General features: G+C 37.7%; 1 protein-coding gene across 2 annotated transcripts in view; it reads left to right on the top strand.

The window, feature by feature from the left end:
* ripor2 (RHO family interacting cell polarization regulator 2) overlaps positions 1–24,182 on the top strand; it is a 72,765-nt gene that overhangs the window by 29,521 nt on the left and 19,062 nt on the right. For both annotated transcript variants that reach the window (XM_020932520.2, XM_055157667.1), the window contains exons 2-6: positions 17,475–17,595; positions 21,256–21,411; positions 21,898–21,976; positions 22,188–22,211; positions 22,346–22,399. In XM_020932520.2, the coding sequence (XP_020788179.1) occupies positions 17,475–17,595; positions 21,256–21,411; positions 21,898–21,976; positions 22,188–22,211; positions 22,346–22,399 (434 nt within the window). The remainder of the gene's footprint in view (positions 1–17,474; positions 17,596–21,255; positions 21,412–21,897; positions 21,977–22,187; positions 22,212–22,345; positions 22,400–24,182) is intronic.

The following is a 24,182-nucleotide window of genomic DNA, read 5'->3' as shown; positions in this document are numbered from 1 at the left end:
AACGATACTGTCTCTATAATATAAAATACAGCTCTGAAGGAAAGTGTATGTGCCTGTCTGCCAGATGGTGTCCACATTATTTCTGTGGCAACACTTTCAAAAAGCTCACCTACATTCAAGACATTCACTTCTCATATAAAATCCTCAACAAACACGTTCATTGGGATCTGTTAGCTGTAGTTTTGGTCAGATTTACTGTCATTGTGCTCTGGGACAAGTTTCAAGACTGCTTTCAGTGCCTGTCTCATCAGAATTAGGATTTAACCGAAAGCGGTGGCTAAACCTGAACTCTATAATGCTCTCTTCACTCAGCTTTCTTTAAAGGTATTATATTATGCAAAACTGACTATTTTTGAGCTATTAGCCATGTTATTGTTACTGTTTCTTTGACACATAATGGAATAATTCATTATTATTAGTCTGTCTGCATCTCTAAAGTTAAAAATCCTCTGTTCCACCTTGTGATGTCATGAAGCTGTAGTTTTCATGTTGTCAGCTACGTTTTACCTTTTCAGTAGAGATTGGCAATACTAAGGCAGAAATTATCTAAATCATTCTAGTGAACATGTATCGAGTTTAAAATTGCAGTGGAGCACAATAACTCGCCCTATATATTCAGGGTTTGTGTGTTAAACATGTGTGAATGAAACAAAACAACTCCAGGTGTGTTTTTAACCAGAAAACATTATAACAGATCAGAAAATTTTGTAATATGGGACCTTTAATTTTGTAAATGTTTAATTGCACATTCCAAATGAAAACATTTTACGTTCATCATATAGTGTACCCACAGTGCATAAAACAGTCTAAACCAGCTCGCACCACAACAGTTTAGCGGCAGTTAAAACCGCCTTAAAATCCCGAATGCCGTTTCTGTGTAGTGCCAAGCTGACTTTGATATGGTTAAGTGGAAGTGCTTTGCATCGTTGCCAGCTTTTTAAGGGGACTGCACTGAGACGAGGGGTAGAACCGGTGGGCCTGCGCCAAGCCCAAATCAGCTTCACAGACCTGCCAACTAAACCCAGACTTTCACCTTTCCTTCACTCGTCTGCGTGTTTATTCTGCTACTTTGATCACTTTCAGTATTCACTTTCTCCAAGGTCCTCACATGCACAGACAGGCACACACCTACACACACACACACACACACACATGCACCCACACACACACATGCACATACTCATTTCCTCCTCTTTCTCTCCAATGTCTCATTAAACGAATTATGACTCTGTGGTTTGGAGGAATTACAGAAGCTCATTTTGCTCTTTCTTTTGGGTTTTCCCCAAAACTACAGTAAGTGGAGCAGATGTTGTGTGTTTTACTGGAGTGTTTGCTTAGGAATACCATCATACTTTTTTGACACTTAACTAAGGGGAAAGGAGGAGCACCTTCTGTCGTTATGCTAGTCTGTCAAATGTTGTTTATGAATGGTTCTACAGCTGCAGGATTCCACTGGCTGAGTGAAAGAAACAGCTCTTATATTTTTTGAATAAACCAGCCATGCAGTATTACATGTGCACCATGTCACTTTTCTAGACGGTGTCTGTGATCTCCTTGAATCCATGAAGAAATTATTTCTTAGTCTGAAATGTCTCACAATGTGGAATTAAACATATCTGACTATCTCCATGGAGAAAAGCAGGTGACCCCACCAGACCAAGTTACTGGTCAGATCAACATTTCAGGCAAAGCAGATGGTCTCCACCAGAAAAGTTACATATTGCACCTTTAAAAAAATATCATTATCAATAGGTATATAGTTGGTTTACATTGCAACACATGCAAAGATCATCCAAAAGATCTTTGCAGAAGAATATTCAACTTTCATGTTGTCTGAGAATCTTAATCTCCATCTGGCTTTTGGCTTTTTGCATTGTTTGTTTGGGTGTCTGACTGTTACTCAAGGAAAGGTTACATCTAATGCGTCTTAATGAATAGCGATTGACATTTACCTAAAACCATTATTTCAATCAAACACCAGCATGAGCGTAAAATAACATCATATAACTGTGCTGTAGTTGAAAAGTCCATGAGTTTCTGACAGTTTGAGACATAATTTCCCATAAGACCTCAGTGCACTTGACCTTTCCGTCCCTCCACCCTTCTGCCATTTGTAGCATGTGGCTTGTAGCATGTGCGTTTACATCTGTCCATGTCTGACCAAAAGTGGATTGTTGGTGTAGAAAGCAACCAACGCATTTTTTTTTTTTTTTTTTACAGTTAGGAGTGTCTTTTGAGGTTTTTACAACTGATAGTTATTTCAGAAGGCGTGTGTGTAGACTGCTGCAGTGAGAGAAATGTTAAAGTGCTCCATTGGGACAGGGAGGGAAGAGATTTAACTTCTGTTTGCAGTAAAGACACAGAGCCTGAGTGTACAGTATGCGAGAAAGTGACCCTGGTAGTGGTTGAAATAGCTTTCTATCACATTAGGACAACAATTTAATGTACATCTGTTAAATAACGCCATAATTTGACTAAAGAAATGATTGGTCAGTTAAAGAAAAGTCATGTGAAAATATTATGCAACTTTAACTGTCACTCCCAAAACTTCAGCTTACTCACTCCATTAATTTTCATTTTTACTTTTGCACTTATGGTACAACATCATTTATAACCCAAATAAATAAAAAATAACTGACTAAACTAAAAGACTACAGTTGTATAATGCATACCAGTCATCAGTCAAATGCAGTATAGTGAAGTGGTCTCTAAATTTGCCTCCATTCCTGATTAGATTTTCTGTAACAATTGCTTTCTGTGTACTATGAATCTTTAAAGGTCCTATATTATGCAAAATTGACTCTTGTGAGCTTTAAGCCATGTTATAATGTTGTTACCTCCTCAAAAATATACCTGGAGCTGTATTTTGTTTCATTCACACATTTTTGAATAACCATTTATTATTAGTCAATCTGCACCTCCAAAGTTCATGACACTTTAGTTCAGTAGAGATTGATTCCTGGGCTAAAATGATTCAAACAACTCTAGTTAAGGTGTGTAGTTTTTAAAAGCACAATGGAGCACTTCTTGTATTACCACAGAACATCACAAGACGGAACACAGTGTTTTCAATTTGAGAGAAGAACTCAGCCTAAATATGCAGGGTTTGTGTGATAAACATGTGTGAATGAAACTAAACAACTCCGGGTACATTTGTGATGAGGAAACATATGGGCCCTTTAAATATTCTCATGAGGAAAATAAGTAGTATGCAGGACAGAAGTTTCAATGCCCTTCTGTTTTATCCTAAACTTGTAACTCTGCTCTCCATCAAAGCGAGTGACTCAACAGTGACACCTCATACTGATAAGGAGATTGCTTTGTCTTATCTGAATTTATCTGGCCGTAGGATGGTTGTCTGGTTTTGCTCTCGTGTCCCTACATGTCTCATTCCAGGATGACCACTTCCACTTCTGCTGGGGTGGGGGTGGGGCAGTTATTTGTGGTGTAAGACGCTGCTGTGGCCTGTTGCACTGGGGTTAAGTGGTATGTGAAAGGGAGGGCAGCTGTAGATGACCCGGTGAAAAGGAATGAGGAGTGGGAGGTTAATATATCAGGGCTGGTCTGAAGATGAGATGAAGAATTTGACAAGATGGAGCCTAAAGTTATTACCTGCTATTTTCATTAGTGTGCTATACAATCCTATTAACTGGTAAAACAACAGCTTTTCTTCATTATTTTACACTATTAGTTTAGTATTGTTTAGTTTAGGTATTTAACCACTGTAAAATGCTATATACAATTTATGTGTTAAAATGATTTTGATACCAATGTTGTTAATTTATTTATTGTATCCATATCCTGATTACATTTTGATTATTAAAGGGCCCATGTTACACTACTTTCTGATCTATGTTATAATGTTGTTTTCTCATCACAAACATACCTGGAGTTGTGTTTTCTTTCATTCACACATGTTTAACACAAATTCTTCTTCTCTCAAACAGAAAACCCTCTGTTCCACGTTGTGAAGTCATGTGGTAATACAGGAAGTGCTCCATTGTGAAACCTACCACTTGATGGAACAGAACATTTTGAGCTTCGGAGATGTAGACAGATTAATAATAAAGAATTACTCAAAAATGTGTAATTGAAACAAAACACAGCTCCGGGTATGTTTATGAGGAGGTAACAGCATTCTAACAAGTTCTCAAGAGTCAATTTTGCATAATTTAAAAGGATCTTAAGCTTAAAGTTTCGATTGTGAGGTCATTTTATGTCCATAGTCTCCCTGTGGGCCATAGTTCATGAATGAAATGCCAAAATGCCCCTGTGGCTCAGACAAAAAGGAGCAGAACAGAGCTGTTTGATGTTTGTTTTCATAAACCTAAGACAGGGCTCAGACACATGGCTTTGTGTGAGTATGAGCGCAGTGATCGCGAAGCACTGTCCCATGTTTAACCAGCTTTCTTACATGTCAAAAATGTAACCAGCTAACTAGGCTGTCACTAAACTAATTTTGAAGTTTGATATATTGCTGAAGTAAATAGAAACGATAAACGATAATATTAAAACTAGTTCATCCCATAGACACAATAATATAAAGAGATTTAGCAGATTTATACCACAAAAACTATTCTGAAAATATAATATTGTTAAAAATCATGAGCTGCAAGTCTTTAATTTAACCTTCTATGGCTCAAATCTTATCTGAAGCAAAAAATAATAACAAATGTTACAGTAGTGCAAAGAAAAAGTTACCATGGTAAATATTGACCCCCCAAAAAAGCTTTCATATATTGAATGATAGGTCAATAAGTCAAATAATTCAATATAGTAATTACTGCGACAGACCTATTGTTAACCAGAAGTGCTCTACTTTGAATCTCTTATGCAATTTAACTCACCTGACAGGAGTTAAAAGCATTGTCATGTATGGAACCATAAACAGTGGTTACAACATGGTATAATTAACAGTTTACAACAGGCAAACTAGCATACAATAATTCACCACTAACAGAGACTATGATAATGTTTATCTGTGGTGAAACTGTAGCTGAAACTGTTTTAAAATGTGGGTCAAACTAAAACCTGAATGTTTTGAGAAGCGTAACTTTCACAATGAGACTGCAAGATTTATCGCCATGAAACTGATATTACAACATGATGGTGTCAATATAGCAAATTTTAAAGACTGTAATTATAGTAGTAACATAATTTCCACGCAAACCCGTTATTATGTGTAAAACCTGCTATTCTTGTTTCGACATAGAAACATGCACATAAGTATTCTTGGAAGTGTTTAAAATTTGCACACTTAATAGACTACTGCTATTAAAATGAATTACAAATCTTATACAAAGCTTGTCAGAAAAATTACATTTATTATTATTTTTTGTCAAACATTGCTCACCTTTAGTTAGTGTAGTCTGAGCATAGCAGAAGTTGCGCATATATTACAATTATTGTTGGGTGCTTTGCTCACTGCTGAAATCATTTTTATTTATTTCAGTTTTTTGCAAGCTATGGCACGGCTCTTTATCACATTAAATTGCTGCTACTTCTACTAAACAAACCTATGTCTTTGCCCAAATAACTCATTACTTTGGAAATACTGCTAATAATATTCAGCCTGTTCATTTCTATAAACAGCACTTCCTACCACATTTTTTTCTTGCATCTTCTGGCTCTCCCCCAAGCCCCTTTCCATCTGTCTGCCCCCCTTTCCCTAGACACACATTGGGAATTTATGGCTAGTGGGGGGTAGCACCACCAACCAGCCTTGTATCATGTAATTCGCTGCATACTGTCTCTGAGCAGATCAGCTGTTGTATGTGCTGGATACATTTCTATTAACACTACTGAATCTGCCACACAATATTTGCCCCAGTAACGCACACCTACAGCAGCTGGAGGCATTAAGCGTTTTAGAAGGGTAATCTGATAATCTATCTGTTTTGGTATTTGCTGCTGCTTCTGTCTCTGTGCAGTGTCCAACAGCTGTATATACCCCATAGGTTTAGTCACTAACATGTCACAGGCTCTTTGTTCAAAGCTACATAGTTGTATTAGGAGATTTGAGTAGGCTTGTGCTGTCGACAGTCTCCTTTGATGTAAAAAGTTACCTGTCAAAAACTCTACATTATAGATTTTTTCTGCAACAATCACTGCTACATTTCCTTTGTATTTCTAATCCTTTCATCCCCAAAATATGAGCAGTGATTTTGGTGCTTAGACAGTTATGTCATAGAGTGATGATGGTTTTTATGAGCGATCCGGAAGAGGGTGTTCCTGTTACCCAGCTGCCCCAGGGCAACTCTGACACAGCTGTGATGACAGGGGACGTGAGGAGGATGGACAGGGCCTGAGGGCGACCTGCCAACACGACGCCTCACTCTTTGAACTAGCTCCTCAAATATGTGCAGTTATGGTCCCTAACATGTCGTGGTCAAGTGTCACTTGCAGTTAGCACCACTGCAGTTTCTGTTCGGGTTGCACAATATATCACAAAAATATTGAAACAAACTGATCGCAATAACACCAAGATAATATCTGACAGAAATGTGCTGTTTTTTTAATTGAAAAGGTTAAAAAGGCAGATTTTATTTATTGTTTTCTGTATTAATTCCAATAATATCTGTATAATATCTGCTCAGTTGGTACAGTGTTTGTTCAAAGGTTTTTATTTCAAATCCCGCTCTCCTCATAAACATCATTGGTTGAGCAGTCAGATCCATTGGCCCACAGGTTGGCGGTGCTAAACTGGCTCCCTCACATGAATGCTGTTGTCGTGTCCTTAGGCAAGACACTTGTGTATGTGTGTGCGTGTGTGACTGGTTCCTTGGAATAAAAAAATCTTGTTATTCTAAGTTGCTGTTCTTTCGAGAAAATTGGTCACGGAATTCAGTATAGGTCATAGTAATGTTATTGGGGGGTTTTGTCATCTTTAGCCTTTTTTGGTCATCCTAACAGAGACGTGGAGCTGTTGAACAGTTGATCTTTGAGCCACTGAAATAGTTGATCTCTGAATATGTGGTAATATTAACAAAATGAGCAATACGGACAGCCTTGAAATTCTTAAGATGTTCATCTTTAAAATGACTTCCTTGAGTGCCATCCATTTAAACATAAGTCTCCTCTTCACTTTTAGACTATACAAACTCAAAATCCATATACAACATTTGAATGATATGAATATTTTGACTCTTTCTGTCTCATAAACACTTGATTTTCCTCGCTGTTTGCTCTTAATGGCAACCACCCACACACAACATCAGTGCATTTAAATGTGAGCCTGTGCTGCTTACAACGCAGAGCACAGTTCAGTGAAGCAAGGCTGTTGACCTTATCCTCCTTTTCTATATGCCTTCTCTCTATTTTTTCACATTATTCACTAAACAAAAGCAATAACAATAATATAATTTTGTCCTCCTTATTTTTGCCTCAAGATTGTCCCTTTTTTCCTTTTTGTAGCTTAGCAAATTGTTTTTGTTTTTAACATGGTAGATGTGCTCAAGAAATGTTCCACTATTGCTTTTGGATATAACCCAGCTGTGTTTTTATTACATTTAAAAGAATAGAAGATGATTGCAGACCGAAACCTTACATAAAATGTTTAGTTTGTTTGTTTCTACAGGCTTTACAGATAGTGTGGCCAACTTTAGATCACGTTGTCTTCAAGAATTGACAATTGTGTATTTTCTACATTGTGTATTTTCAAAGTATTTTCTAAGTCTCCTAGTGCTCATCAGTCTTTCGTGCCTCCCACAATGCTTTGTTAAAGCATATGTCACGGTGTTGGCCATGGACATGAACAATGTTTTTTACACTTCATAAAAACAAATGCTGCTGAAATAACCAAAGAAATCCTGTTTGTGGCGAGTGTGTACCACAGTCAGTTCAGAGTCATGCCTTATAGTTGAACTAAAGAAGTGGAGGAAGTGAAAGTAATTCCTCAAATGACCTAAATGTAAAGGACACTGACTGTGACCACTGGCCTGTATGTGAAATGGGAAACGACTAAGCAAAAACAAGGATGAGCACTGTCTCTGTGCTAGTCTGAAATATTTGAGCATTGTCAGTGTGTACATAGTCCTGAAAAGAAATCAAAAAATAAAAATGAAAAGGCAACAACCCAAATAATATTGCTATAATATTGTTTTGAAATGTATACTGCCAGCCAAATGTATGGACACACCATCACACACCTTTTTCCTTTATTTTTACTACTTTCTACATTTTATATACAGACAAAAGACATCACATATATGAAGTAAGATATATGGAATTATGTAGTAAAGAAAAATGATAAATAATTCTACTATTTATCTATTCTACCCATATTTGTAAAGTTTGTTTGGAGACTCTGTGCCTAGGGAGTCATTCAGCCCATAACCACCCCCACCACTGATATCACTCGGTTAAATCTCCAGCCTTGCCCCTCACTATACCTAATGTAATATCATAAAGATAATCTGTGCTCTGTTAATCTGGGTTGATCTTCAGATGGTGTAGTTTGCAGCTCCCTCATGTGAGTACATCCTGCTAAAATGTCACAAGCAGATGTCGAAATTCAACTATGGTCGGGTTGGCCTGAGTTTGTCTGGTCACTATTCAAATGCCACTCAGATTGCTGGCCTTAATTTTTTCCCAGCATGCTCTTCTCCTCTAGGACCGACTGACCTATAATTGGAAACTGGTGACTATATAATTGTCTCTTGATCATTTGTAGAGATCGATGCACAAGGGTATAAAGAGCAGGACTTAGAATGGATAGTGCTTGTTGTTTTACAAGATGAATGTACAGTAGGTTGTTTGTAGGAATTAATGTATGCATTTTCTAGTTTATTTTACGTTCTTCATCTTTTGCTTTTGATATACATGTAGATGTGAGTTTAAAGACCGCAACAATAGCGACACATGCACAGACACTTAGTTCTTGACAAGAATGTAGCTTTGTCATAAAACACTTTGTTACAGCAAAACAAAACAAAATGTGATACCATAAAGACTAAATTTCTACCCCAATGTTGACTTTCCAAATGTGTAATGTAAAAAATGTGATAATACATAAACTACACAAAGCTCTTTACTTTTATTACTTGGTATAACTTTAACCTTTTATGACTGATAAAGCAATAAAGTTTAAATTAATAACTTCTGACTTCTGATTATAGATGTATACAGTTTTTCATTCTGCTTTTATTTATTGCAGTTCATGATTTTTTTTAATAATATTGCATGTTTAAAATAGTTTTTGTGGTTTAAATCTCTTAAATCTCTTAAATGCTCTTGGATGATCGTGTCAGTGGCATAAATTAGCTGCAAATTATAGTTTATTGCCTATATTTTCTTCAGCAATATATTGCACTTATGTTTTGTACAGTATGTTATCATAACAGGCCTAAGTCTCATCTTCAGTAAATATGGTATAAAGTGATATCAGTATTAGATGTTTTGCATATATTTAAAAACTTTCACTGATGGATTCATAATATTTTGACATTATTAAGATTTTACTGGATTTGCTTTTGAACCTGTTGACCTCCCTGGACTTTAAATGCTCACACATAAGCCTACAAATCTTGTGTTGATAATTGTCTTCCCACTTTAACAGTTTGCCTTCTTCCCAAACACATCCTTGTCTGTTCATTCATAAACACTATCAGATGACTGCATTAGAATCAGCTGATCTTAATGCTATTTCAACCTTTTAAAACACTGACTAGACAAAACTTCCATTGTTGTTAGTGAATAATTTACCATAAGTGGTCAGCAGCGTCTGGTTATTAAGGTCAACACGCTGGTCAACTCTCCTGACGCAGCTCAAAACTGAAGTCTCTCCCTTGAAGTGAAAAACACATTCCTGTCATTCCAGTGGAGCACATCCCATTTCTCTGGTTTACTGTAAGAAGTCATGTTTTAGCTTCTGACTCACTTTTGTTTCTTTAAACGGAAGTTCACTGACTCATGAATACATTTGTCTTTTTTTGACACTGTTGTTGAGTTATTTGTCAAATATTTCTGTAACTTCAGGAATTTTCTACCTTTCAGTCCATTGACAAGTGTATATAAAGAGGCATTGTTCACATCAGTCTGAAGGACTTGTATCCTTCAGTTTTGAAACATGCATTCGCAATATAACAATGTACACTTAAGGTGACATGTTGAAACTTGTACTTTGAATCAACAAATTTGTGACACTTTTAAGTTTAGGCAGTGTCATTATGGTATTTACTGGTGTCTTCAAAAAAAAAAAAATCCTGTTCTTGAGTGTCTGTTACTCAACACTAGTGGCTATACATAGTCTGAGTTAATTATCTTTTGCATAACATTGCCCAGTGACTGACAACCGAAACTATAGAATACAAAATGAACTTCAAAATAACCTCTGTAAAAGATGTTTTATAACATTATGAAGAATAAAACTGGTCTACATCAGCAACAGTTGAGCATCTAGCTTGAATTCTTGTATTTTTCACAACATGTCTTACCTTGTTTCCCTATATGTTTGTGACCAGAACTTTTATTTACTTAACACTTACTGCATTTTTTATTAAAAGTATGACAAAAGGCCATGATAAAATCACTTGGAAATGAGTCATGTTTGAACTGTGATGAACTGCTTTATAGAACACATAGGTGCAATTTGTCGTCTCTTTCACAAGAAATTACAGCTTATGGTGTTATGTAAGATGCCATTTAACATCTGAATTTCACTGGCTCTGAGACCTTGATTAGGAAAAAAAAAAAAAAGATTAATTATGTCATGCCATTTGAAAAAAACTGTCTACATTTTTCCCTTTCATAACTCAAAGCATAACTGAAATAAACCTGTTCATTTTTGCTACAATGCAATACCATTACACAAAGAAGAGCGCTGGAATTACAAAGAAACTTCACTTTGCAAAGACACTGAATTGAATTGAATATTTTGAATCAGTGCCTTTGTTGACATGGCCGTACTTATATTGTATGCATAACCAATCCTCTTTAAATAGTGCATGTTGGCATTGATAAATCTCTTCTATAACATAAACTCTGCTTTGTGTGTCAAAAATGGCACCCACACACTCAAAACATTAGGGCCTGCTTTAGCCTGTTTTTGCACTAATTTGTAACATGGACAGGGTGATGTGACGTTCAGGAAAGAATTAGCTCTTTTGAATGGTTTCTTAACGTGAAATGCTTGGAATCGGAAAAAAATCAAATCTTTTTCCTTCTAGTTTTTATACTGATTACTCCGAACCAACAGAAAGCCACTTTTGCACTAAAAACAGATCTGACATCATCATAAGTTACATTACATTACAGTATTATTATTATTGTCCTACGCTCAGTTTGTACTATTTCAGTAGCTTCTGTTCTACAAATAAATAGCAAAAGAGATCACATCCTAACAGTGGCCCTTCTTTCTTGCATTGTATCTTTTGACACTCATATGCCAGCTGCTTGACACAGTTTTTGCCCTTATTTGGTCTATTTCTGCTCCTCTAGTTCATCTCATCTTCTCATATACAGTATGTCAAGTTAACTGCTTTAACTGCTGTGTTTAGGTCTGTACTTCTACACGTGCATCCGAGCTTCCTCGTAAATCTAAATCAGGAAACAAAAAATATCTTTGTTTTAATTGAGGAATCTATGTGTGAAAGGTCTTATGAGAGGAGGGTGTGTGCCCCAGTTCTCTCTTTTTCTTGGCTGTTACCATGGTGAGGCTAATTTATACGGGCCATATTTATATGTAGGTATTTGTCCATTTTAAATTTGAATAATTCTCTATGTGGGGGTTAGCGGATAGGGAAGGGGGGTAAGCTTGTTTGTGGATTGTGGTTAAGATGAAAATTTTGGATGAAAATGTCAATTTTATCAGTCACACAAAACACTTAGTGAAGAAGATTCAAACTCAATTACTTTTGTTTTATATGTAAAGATATAACTCTCCATACTTCAAAACTATTCATTGAATGCAATGATCTTCTTACATCTATCTTATTGTATCACCTCATGATCCCAAGCCTCTTTAACCACACTGAAATCTCTCTGTTCATTATACAATGTTACCCTTAAGGGCCTTGACAAAAAACCCCAAACACAGCACCACGGTGAAATTTTAAAGAAACTTTTAAATTTGACCAATTTTAATCATTATTATATATCATTATTATATACTTATATAATTATTATACATTATTTTTTAAGTGTTTTAACTCTGATATACCACTAAATTCAGAATTTGCCATAAACTGTACACACAGGGCTCCTACAAGAAGTGCTACAAGTGATAACGGTGTTGTCCCAACGTACAGGACAACTCTTGGTCAGTCTTCTTTTTCTGCTAAAGAGGCCAGACCGTTGTTTTGCTTACCAGCTGATTTCAAATTGGGAACAGCAACAAATTTAAAAGTAAAGTAAAATTATTGTACGTTTCCAACCAAAAATGCACTCACAGAAAATTTTATAATGCCATATATTTCTTATCTGTATGTAACTAATATCTATCTATGTCTGTTTTCATGCATGTAGCTTATATTTTGTCTACAGGTGTTGAAAACTAACACTAAAACACTCAAATGCATCTGACTTGTCAAATGTGATTGTAATGTCTTTAAGCAGATCTCTTCTTCCACTTGTTCTTTCCCCCCTTTATCTTCACTCTCTTAAGTAGACTCTCCACTAAGCACACACTGTAGTTTGCTTAATGCATTAACACCACAAATGGATATTACATCAGAGCCCCCTTTCTCTGTCTCTCTGTCTCTCTCTGTCTCTCTCTCTCTCTCTCTCTTCTCTGTCTCTCTCTTCTCTCTCTGTGTCTCTCAGTCTCTGTCTCTCTCTCTCCTCCCTCCCTCCATCTTTCTCTCTCTGTCTCTGTTTTTGTTTCTCTCTCTTTCTCTTTCTCTCTCTCTGGCTTTGTGTGTCTTTCTGCGTCTCTGTCTCTGTGTCTCTTTCTCTCCTCCCCTCCCTCCCTTCCTCCCTCCGTCTTTCATTCTATCTCTGTTTTTTATCGCTTTCTTTTTCTCTCTCTTTCTCTCCCTTTCTCTCTCTCTCTTTGTCTTTCTGCATGTCTCTGTCTCTCTCTCCTCTCCTCCCTGCCCCTCCCTCTGTGTTTCTCTCTCCGTCTGTTTGTTTCTCTCTCTTTATCTCTCTCTGTCTCTCTCTCTCTTTGTGTGTCTTTCTGTCTCTCTCCCCCGCCTCTCTTGCTCTCTCTTTCTCTCTTTCTCTCTCGCCCTCCCTCACTGTCTCCTTCTGTTTTCCCCCCTTCCCCTCTGTTTGTTTCTGTCTCTTTTGCTTTTTCTCTCTCTCTGTCTGCCTCTATCTCTGCCTTTCTCTCTGTTTCTCACCCTCTTCCCCTCCCTCTTTTTTCTCTCTCCCTCTAATTCCCCTTAACCTTGCTGTGTTTGTCATCCTCTGCTCTTTCCCTAGCGCTGCTTACCATACTGATCAATGTCACGCTCACATATTCAGCCGTGCATTGGCTCTCGCGGGGTATTTAAGGCTATTAGCATGTGAGCTCCAGAGCGGCAACGGCGCTGAATGGGCCTTGAGTGGCAGCTGTATTGAGTGTGGGTGAAGCATGGCAGGGCACCAGGACACAGTGCGAGTGGGCATTGTTGTACCCGCTCTGAAAAAGCTCTTTAGACGAGATGTACGGCGACGCTAAGAGGAAGGTTTGCTAAAGCAGGGGAAGCGTATTGTGACTGAAGGAGTGTGTGTTTGTCCCACGCATTGATTTAAATGGGGAGCAGGGTGGTAATGGAGTTGGCTGGTGCTGATGGGAAAAGCTTGGGAGCAACATTTGGGAGGGGTGCCGAAACTTGAACTTTTAGCGTATGACTTAGGTCTGGGGATGTGAATACTTTGATAATGTATTTATTTACAGAATACCTGCAGTAAAATGTATTTTGTAAGATATATAACATACATGGTCCAATCAGAGTTCTATATTCTGAATACATCTTTAATTTTGTTTCACCATTTTTATGCATTTCGTATTACTAATTGCAGGCGGATAAACTACACATGCACATATTATAAGAGCTCAGTTTTTTTTTTGTTTTTTTGTTTTTTTTTTTCTCTTTGATACTGTGCAGTTTAAATTGTGTGATTTCTTTGATTTTAGAAAAGTAACTGAATTCTGAATAACACCAAATGAAAGAGTAAACTTACTGGAATACAGTAACTCAGAATTAGTATTCTGAAGATGTATTCTCAGTACATGTATTCAGTTACTTCCCAACACTGGGTCTGGGTGATATAACAAATAAATGAAGATTGTTCCCCCTGATATTGATTAATCATGATTTTCATTTTTCATTTGATTTTATTGTGTCAAATAAAAATTTCTGTGAATATTTTTAAATACATGAACATAAATAAGACTAATCTGTTCCTTCAAAGTCTGAACTTTGCTACAAAACACATACAAAACATGCTTTTGCTGACAGAAGACTGGCTAAAGAGTTTTTGATTAAAATGATCTGAGCATGTCACTGATGATTAAAAATAACAGAATTTTCAAGTGACTGTGATCACATTCTTTGTAAATGGTCAACGCTTTTTCTTAATTCCAAGAATCTTAAGTAGCTTCTTCAGTTTTGAAAGGGCTCTGGAAGGTTGAAGGATTACACAGACAGCTGGTTTTATATTATGTTGTGCTTTCTGTGCATTCTCAATCTCTAATAATCTTGACCAAATCTAAGTTCCAGGTAGGGGGAGCCTGCTCTGTCCATGCTGTTCTGTAATTACCTGCAGGCATTAGGTAACAATGTGCTATCATCTGCCGCCCACTGCTCCACTTTTAGTCCAGTGACTCAGACTCTCACGAGGCAGCTCTGAAACGTGTGTTACTGAAGCCAAAATTACACCCTCTGTCCACCCTCATGTACTTTTCACTCTGGTTTGGGTTCAGACAGTGCACTTGAAATTAACAAATAGTTATCAGTTGATTTAAGAGTTGGTCATCATCATCATGTGTGTGCAATGGAAGGGCACCAATATACTATGCTCAAGGTCCTCTCTTACTTGGTTAGTGGTAGCCAGCTTAAACTTTCTACTAGAGATCGACCAGTATGAGTTTTTTTTATGGCTGTTGGTGATACCGTTGAGCTGATTTAGGTTTTTTCCCAAATTCTCATCCACAATATTCTTTTACTACAAACTGTGTTGAGTCCAGTGTGGTCTTATTTTTGCAATATCTTCTTAAGTGTTCAATCAAAGCTTTATGTATACATTTTTCAGGCATATTTAGACAGCTAGTTGGCCCGAACAAAATATCAGCCTCTATTGGAGGTTTATGGCCAATAGCCGATACTCTAAAAAAGACACATTTTGGATATGTCTTTTGGAGATCTTTAATTTCTACATTGAGTAAGTTTGGACACGCAAATTCTACAGTAAAATCAACTGCTGTATTTAGTTTTAGCTTTTGGTAAAGACAAAGAATAGTTTGTGTGCTAGTCTGAATATATCCTTTGTAAAGTATCTTGTGATCTTATGATTCATTACTCAGACTCATGGGGCAGACCTAAAAATACAACATCTATTCTGGTGTTTAAAGTCCTAAACAATCATCTAAAAAGGCTTTGTTAATTAATAGCTTCACTTGCACAAAAATAACATTTGCACTGTATAACAAATGAAGCCACTCCATGATTTCCAGTGCAGGCAGCTCATTGGTGCATATGATTCACCCACTCTGTCACACTCATGAGGGTCTCCTGTGTTAAAACCAGACTATTAATAGCCTAAAGCAGTATCAGTGTCCATGGCCTTTGTCTCTCAATCACAAAACAAACCTCTAGTCTTTCACTGCGCCCTGTCCCGCCTCTTTATGTGTCCCCTCTCTTTCAGTCGCACCACGATCGGGTCTGATCAGGTTGCTGGTTCAATCAGTTGCAGCACTGGCTCTTCTGTCAACAGAGGTGTGTGTTAGTATGTCATGAAAGATGGATGCATTAGAGGAAAAAACACACATAAAATACACTTTGTTTGAAGGAAGTTGTAACCTAGTTGTTGAACTGGTCCTGAAATGAATTTTTATGAAAACTAGGTCAGTCATGATAAATACTATATTGATTTGTCATTCAATATATGAAAGCTATAACAATATATTTTGGGGCTCAGTATTTATCAGTATTCATAATATGATTATAAGGGAGCTGTAAAAGGTTGAATAAGTGACTTCTATGGTTCTTTCTTGACCAGTAATAGTACATTATATATTGCAGCCCAAGCCTTTTAATGATATCCTCTATTAAAAAATGGTTAACTGGGATTGTTCTGCTTTATTGTTTTTGTGTTGGTGGCGTAAAGTAGTTTCAATATTATCATTTATCGCAGAATATCTCTGTATATATCAGGCTTCAGAATTTGTTGAAATATACAGAATTACATTAGTTATTAACAGCAATAGATCATTTAATTTCTTATCTGAAAGCTTTTTCATAACACTAGGAAGTTCAGTCTAGCAATTCTGGGAACTTTGGTTTGGGTTTGAGTTTTGTTGATATGCCAAAACACAAAAAGTTAGCCAAGAAATTGTTACAACATGATCCATCTTTTGTGCATTTTTAAATTGATGTCTAGGGCCTCTGTCTTGGCACGTATCAACACTCAGGTTACTGTGTTAGTTGGAAGCGGTTGCATGGGTTTATTGGCAACGAGTCTTTACATTTGACTTGCATAGCACTGTTGCATGATGATTTGCAAGACTATGCAGGCTTGTGGAGTATAAAACAAAGTCAGCTAATAGTACCAATGTTATCTTTTATAGTTGGCCATATGTGTAATTGATTGATCACAATAGTCGGCTTGTCCCTCTGGGCGCTTCCCTGCAGCCATAATTTGACAGACACACGTGGACGTTTACAACCTACTTTCGCCTGGCTCTTGACTCCTGTGTCACATGTCAGGACTCATGCTGAATTATATATTTTCAGCTCAATAAGTTTAACAATTGACATGCTGCTTCTAAAACACATAATTGCTGGTTATGTGCTGTTTCATTTTAAAAGTAAAGTTTGATCCGGCATTTAAGCCAGGTAAAAGTTGCTCAAATCTTGCCTAAGGATGCATCAATTCTATGCACAGGGCTGAGCTGGAATTGAACCACAAATCTTAGGATAAGTGGGCGATTGCTTTGCCACTGTGGCAATATATATCACCTTGATATGGTTGTGAAATGTGAACATATTGCTCTGTGTATTCTGACTTGTTTGGTGGTTCATATGGAAACTATTTGTGCAGGACAGAATCACATGAAAATGACAGCTGCCTCGTGACACCTTCCCTGTAGAGCGATGTTGAAGTGTGTTTGCTCCCAAGTGGCATGGCGTGTTAGCACAAGCTCTGAATGCAGCCCGTCCACATCGCACACGTCAAACATCATCCACAGAAGCCACTTTGTCTTTCTATTGCTCAATGTGCTTCCTGTTAACTTCTATGTTGACATGGTTTTGTTTTTGGAGTTTGAGTTTCTGTAATGCTCTGTTAGCAACATGCCTGATCATTTGTTTCTATTTGTCTGTGTCCCATAGGGGTGTCATCTCGAAACCCCGAGATCATGGCGGCGGGCACACACTCACCAGGAGGGCCCAACGGCATCATCCGGAGTCAGTCATTCGCTGGATTCAGCACGCTACAGGAGCGGCGATCACGGTATGCTTCTGATTGGTCAAAACATACAGCCTTAGACTGTTATAGAGGGTACTTGAAAATGTATAGCTCAGCAGCAGCCTTGAGTTCATTCATGTAAACAAAAAACACCTCTGTCTTAACATGTCAACCCTCAAGTTACTGGTTTAGTTGGAAGCAGTTGCATTGGCAAAACAGTCATTACATTTGATTTGCATAGGATAGTTACATGATCATTTGGCTATGCAGACTTGTGGAGTATAAAACAAGTCTACTGCTAGTACCAATGTTGTCTTTACAGTTGGCTGTATGTGTAATTGAGTGATCAAAATACCCAGCCTTTCCCTCGATGGTTTACTTCTGATTGGTCAAAGCATGTGACACATCCTTAATAGACTGTTATAAACGGTACTAGAAAGAGTATAGCTCAGCAGCTGCCTTGATTTCAGTCATGTAAACAAAAACACTGCAATTATAAAGGAAGCTCTCTTCTTTAGTTAGGGCTTGGCAATATCATGCTAAGATCTGTGTTTTCATCCCTGTGACTATCTGCTGTTTTGGTCTTATCGTCATGTTGTGATTCACTATTTTTCTATTTAATGCAACTGTCTAATCAAGCACAGACACTTTTTCACACCCACTCCTCTTACTGGCCAGCTTATGTGAGGCTTTGAATGATTGACAGCTGGATTTAACCAATCACATCAATGTACTAACTTTCAGAAGAAGCAGATGGGTTTATTTACCACTTAAAAGGAGCAGAAAACTTACAAAGCATATATTAATTGGTATGAAATCAAATTTGTGATCTGATTTTATGGAAATTGTGATATTATTTTTTCTACATCACCCATCCCTAACTCCAGTATTAACTTGAAGGTGCAGCTGCAAGGTGTAACTTTTCTGATGAAGGGTCTGCTTGTCTCCATGAGATTGTATTGCTTTGTCCAGAATGTTCTATGTTATGGCATTATCCTTATCCATCATGTATTTATTCAATTACAGATATTTTACTGCTCAGAAAAACCTTGAAAAAGATTAGTGGGATCCATTCTCCACAGATCTCACCCATAGCATGGCCCAGTGGTGTCACCTAATTGTCTCCAGAGATAGATAAGTTTAATGTCATACTGTGGAGCATTACAGGCAAATGGTAAAGCATCTTGTTAAAGACAATCAGATACGAACCCTCCAAAAGTTACACATTGCATCTTTAATCAAAATTAGTAACAAGGAGGATGTGCTAAATTAGAGCAGGACTGTGAAACATAAATGGCACAGATGATAATGAAGTTCAGCTATTATGCAGCAGTTTAGATAGACTGTGTCATGGTTGAAGGAAAGATGGTTGCAATTGATACCACCTCAAGACAGATAAGGGATTTCCTGTTCTGACTCATCACTGAAGCCTCTCACTGCAGCATCACAAGACAAAGCTGAAATCTCCATCTCAATAAACAGGCTTTGTTAGTGGCCGGGTGTCATCGCTGTGGCGGGCTCAACACTTATTTGAAGCCGCTCTCCTCACGGCTCAGGCTGACGATTGGGTAATTGGTTGGAATGAGGCGGGTGTGTGGGCGACCGTCAGCGGATGACAACTTACTGTTCTGATAATGAGAGAGGAGGAAAGCTATGGGCTTTTGAGGGCTATCCAAGAGTGGTAGACTTTAGTTTTGAAAATATACAGTACTGCACAATTGAGGGTGTTCAACATTAAAGATAGACGTACATGTAGGACAGTTACCATGGTGACGCAATGCACACATTAGCAAAAAACTGCCAAAAATGTTTTAATGTAGTCTAAGTATAGTCTGTCTAAATCAATACAAGCATTCATGGTCCTGAATGATAAGTTCTGTCTAATGCTTGCTAGCTTGTGACTGTAATTTTACGTGAGAGACTTGTGTAGATTAAGTCTAATTAGATTTTTTAACAGAGTACAGGGAATGTTGAAGACATCAGCTGCAAAGTGTCACTGTCTTTACTGTGCCTAAACCATGTAAAAACATTGCACTAGAAAAACAGATACAGCGATATCAATTGAAACAGACTCATTTTGGACTATTTCTAAAACATTCCTAAAACATTTTTTTATTTTTATTTCACAAGATCCCAGGTGGTGCAAATCCAGTTTTTTCGAATTAGTAGGCAGTTGTCGAGTAATGTTCTGGATGTTTTCATGCAATTTAATAGCGTCAAGCATCGTTTTATTATCAAATTCTGTTCAGTCTGTTCTCCCTGGAAACCCTTTTACTGTCATGCATTCCTCAATCAACCTTTTTTTTTTTCTTACAAATTATATTACACTATCCAGTTTCCATTTTTTTCTATAGTTTGACCTCATTGTAGGTTTTTATGATATCTTGTAATTCATAACTCGAATTACCTAGGCAGTTTCCCAGCTTTTCAGATTTTGGTTTGTAAATATAGGAAGTAGACTTACAATTAAAACCAAGTCTGCATGCATGTGTGCACACAGATCACATGACCCTCAGGGCGACGCCGCGCTCTCATTGAGTTGTGCCCTACATTTGTGGCAGCTTAGGTTAAGTCGTGTTCGCTGGCATGAGGCGAGGCAGGGCACGATCCAACTTGTAGAGCTGTGTCCCCGATATGATTCTAGGATTGTTTCATTAATTCTGTGCAAATGTCATTCTTCTGCTCAGACTGAAATGGCCTCAAATACAGACATGACCCAAAATAAGACGGGTAGTTTGACAAAGGATATTTAAAGCTCATTCTTCACATTGTGTTACGGAAATTTGAGTGCAATTTAGTGCAATTTTTTCTGACAGATATTGTTTTAGATGTTTAAAAGTTAGGAATCTTTTCAAAGTGCACATTGTAAATTCTGTAAATTAATGTTTGTAGAGGTCAAAACCATAGGTACAAGAAGACTTTTCCTATAAAAACACATATTTCACTCTGTACTTTCTGTTATCTAAGTAACTGCAACCTTCACGGTTTGATAATTTTCCCAACTCAAATTTAGATTGTGATACATTGTGCAGCCATAGTTACTTGGCCTTGGCTATAATCTGTCTGAGTGAATTCATGTCCACCGATTTTTATGTTTAACCAAAGCCAAACCAAAGTTACTCACCAGAATATCTTTAACCCTCATGTTAAATACAAAAGGCTCAATGCGTTCTCATGGTTCATTATGTTGCCTCTTCCAGTCAGACCTGCCTCATATGTGGGTTATAGATGCTCTATCAGCTTCAGGGCAAAGTGAAGGAATGAAAAATTCTCCAATGACGGTGAACTGTGACTGCCTCAATGGGTTTTTACCTGTGTGTGCTGCTGCTCTTTTACTTTCAACTTGTGATAAATCACAGCTAGCACACAAGCAGGATGGATGGGGGCAAGCAGATCAGGTTTGCATGCGTTTGTTCACTTTGCTGTTTGTACATACCTGGGATTTAACACATCACGCTGACATTGATTAATCAGCTCTTGTAAGTGTGACCAGCATTCAGAAACACTTTAGTTGAAGGTGTTTGAATAATATGTAGGTTAAAGTGGTCTTGCATGATGGGAGTTGTTGCAGAGGTTAGCCCAAGGACATGCAAAAAAATCAGGAATCTTTAGTGCGACCATTAGCAGCAAGTCTATGCCTGTGACTGATGAAAACAAAAATGTGTATGTATTTTTATGTTTATTTATGTGTTGTGTGTTTGCTAGGTGTAACTCGTTCATGGGGAATTCAGCTGTGCAGAAGAAGCCCCAGTCCAAGCCCAAGAAGCCTCACCTGTCTGGACACAAAGGAGGAAGTGGGTCCCGAGAGCCACAGCCCAAAAGACTGGAGGAGGTCTACACTGCTCTACGTCAAGGCCTAGAGTGAGTGAAGCTAATACAATTCAAACTGGTGCATTGAAAGTCTTTCTGAACTGTTTCAAAATGAACATAGGCAAATTTTTGAGTAATTTTCTGTGCCCTCAAGTTTCAAATTTAGGACTATTCAGGCTTCCTCATGAATCAGTCAAAATACAACTTTGAGTCAGCTAATGATGAGGGAAGATGAGCACCATTGTTACATCATTTTAATCTTACAAAAGGTGATTTTGCATAATATGTCTACTTTAGGTATGATTATGTAAATTTAAATAAATCCTAAAATGGACTGAGAAACAGCTGAGAATGAAGACAACCATTCACTTTCACATTTTCTGATTAAAAGTATCTTAGACTGAACTGTATATTGCCCAAATTGCCATATGAATATATACGGTACCTCACTGGTGTACATATTGCTGCAGAGGTTTTGCTTCAGTTTGAGAGTTGTGATGAAGATAGCTGTAAAACTATGCTGTTTTTTCTCTGTAGTGAATACCTAGAAGTCCATCAAACAGAACTGGACAAGCTCATGTTACTGATGAAGGACATGAAGAGGAATTCTCGTCTGGTGAGTCACACAAACATTCACAGACAGTAGTTTTGCAAATGTATCTTCTATTCACTCACCCACTCCCGCGGACCATAGAATTCTCATTATTATTCTGGAGGCAGTGTGTTTGACAATTTGTCAAGCCAGACTTTTTTTCAATCTGTTTTACATAATACAAGCCACAGCTGTGTCCCTAGACTAACTGTCCTCTTCTGTCTGTTCCCTCCAGGGAGTGCTGTATGATTTGGACAAGGTGAGATGATGGAGTATGCTGTCTCATGTCTGACAATGTGGACAAATCTAATATTAATTCATTCCAGTGTTAAGATGACAAAAAGACATATGGGACTCCCCCACCCCTAAAATGTATCCTTCTCTTTTTTGCAGCAAATCAAAAGCATAGAGCGGTACATGAGACGACTGGAGTTTCACATGAGTAAGGTAAGCATCCTCGAATCCAGACACAGAGCATTCAAATAATAATTACATAAATGCAATAGTAGCTCAGTTGGTAGAGTGTTGTGTTCTTGGGCAAGACACTAGCCCTCCGCATCCCTAGTGTCTGCATATGAATGTTTGAGTGAATGGGTGCGTTGTTCCTTGATGAAATGCTTTGAGTGCCTTGATTGTGGAAAAGCGCTATATAAAAGTGTGACCATTTACCATAATTTAATAAGTGATGAAATAGTTCTGAAAAGGCAAATATCTGAAATTGCACATTAGTTTGCTCATTTCAGGTCACCCTTAGATCCTTTTCATCTCAGCAGATTTTCTTTGCTGTAACTTTGCACTGACATCAAAGCCTCAGAGCCCCAGATTTAAGAAGTTGGGATCACGTTTCCCAATTTCCTCTATCATGTTCCTTGCACCGGTCAGTGGTTGCGAACAAAAGCATCTTCCTAGGTCATTTTTCTCCTCTGTCATCCTTTTGTGGAGGTTGTAATGGCTGCTCTTACTGTGCATCAAATGGGACGGTGACAGCGGGCCATTGGGACACACGCCCCAGAGGTAACCATAGTAACCCCAAGACAGGGCTTTTGAAGTGTAAGGGGCTTCATCTATGGGGCGCTGTTAACCCTTTATGTTCAGGACACGAGCAAGACAATGGCAAAACAAACACATGACGACAACAGTGCAGAGGCAGAGACGTGATTGTCAAAAGGACTGTGAATGTGGGACGCAAAGGAGAAGCAATTGGAGTGGCACTTAAAGATGTGGTTAGAAGACAAAAATAGGCCTGAGGTGAGTCAGACTGAAAATTGCCAAGGAAATGTGCTGTCAAGGCTGTGGACATAAAAAATGAATTTGTGTTCAGAGGTACAGACGTAAGCAAAAGTGCAAAATAAACAATAAACTAAAACCTAAATACACTTGCAGATTGTTGTACTGTAAAATGTATACCCAGATACTATTTGATATGACATCTCCAGGTTATCAGCAGCTCATTATAGTACAATAAAAAGTTTAAAATGCCAAGTATACAACCCTTACCCACCCCTATGTTAAAATAAAATGCTTTTAAGTTTGTCCTATTTTAGGTTCAGGGCTTCATGACTATACTTAAAAACAAAGCAGGAAAAGGACAAATTTTGAGTTAGTTTTAGAATGGTTCTGATCTTGGCACTAGCATCAAGCCTTTTTCTTTGTAACGAATTTAAGTTTGAAATTTTAGTATCGTGGCAACTCTATTTGGAGAGCATGGGCCACCTACCAAGGCACCGACCTTTGCTCGCAGTTGTTAATGTATTGGTAAATATGTTTCTCATTATTGGTAAAGAATTAATCTAAACTTAAATTTGTATTTATAGCCCATAGTACATAGTAGGGATGTAACAATAACCGAAATATCATGACATCGTATCGTCAAAGTCTCTTTGCTTAACTTAAGAGTTATGGTGCAGCAATAGATAAAAAAAGACAGAGAGAACTGCATAGACCATGATCCTTTGCTCCATTTCAGTGTGGACTATAAGAAGAAATAACAGTTCTAAGCACTTATAAGTCTTAGTTCTTTGGATTAAGTCTTGTCACGGCACTTTAAGAAGAAAAAGTAGCATATTAATAGTTTTGTTAGCCTCCAGAAAATATTCCAATAAATATCATACCGTGAGGTTCATACCGTGACGATATCATATCGTGAGACTTGGATATCATTACACCCCTAGTGTATGGTATAAAAGGCACTTTAACAATTAAAGGTCCACTATGTAACTTTTTGGTTTGG

This window comes from Boleophthalmus pectinirostris, unplaced genomic scaffold (genome assembly GCF_026225935.1).
Source record: "Boleophthalmus pectinirostris isolate CB_2022bp ecotype Guang Dong unplaced genomic scaffold, ASM2622593v1 HiC_scaffold_21, whole genome shotgun sequence".
Classification (NCBI taxonomy): domain Eukaryota; kingdom Metazoa; phylum Chordata; class Actinopteri; order Gobiiformes; family Gobiidae; genus Boleophthalmus; species Boleophthalmus pectinirostris.
Note: the sequence above shows the minus strand (reverse complement) of the source record. Positions and strands in the feature narration are given on the sequence as shown.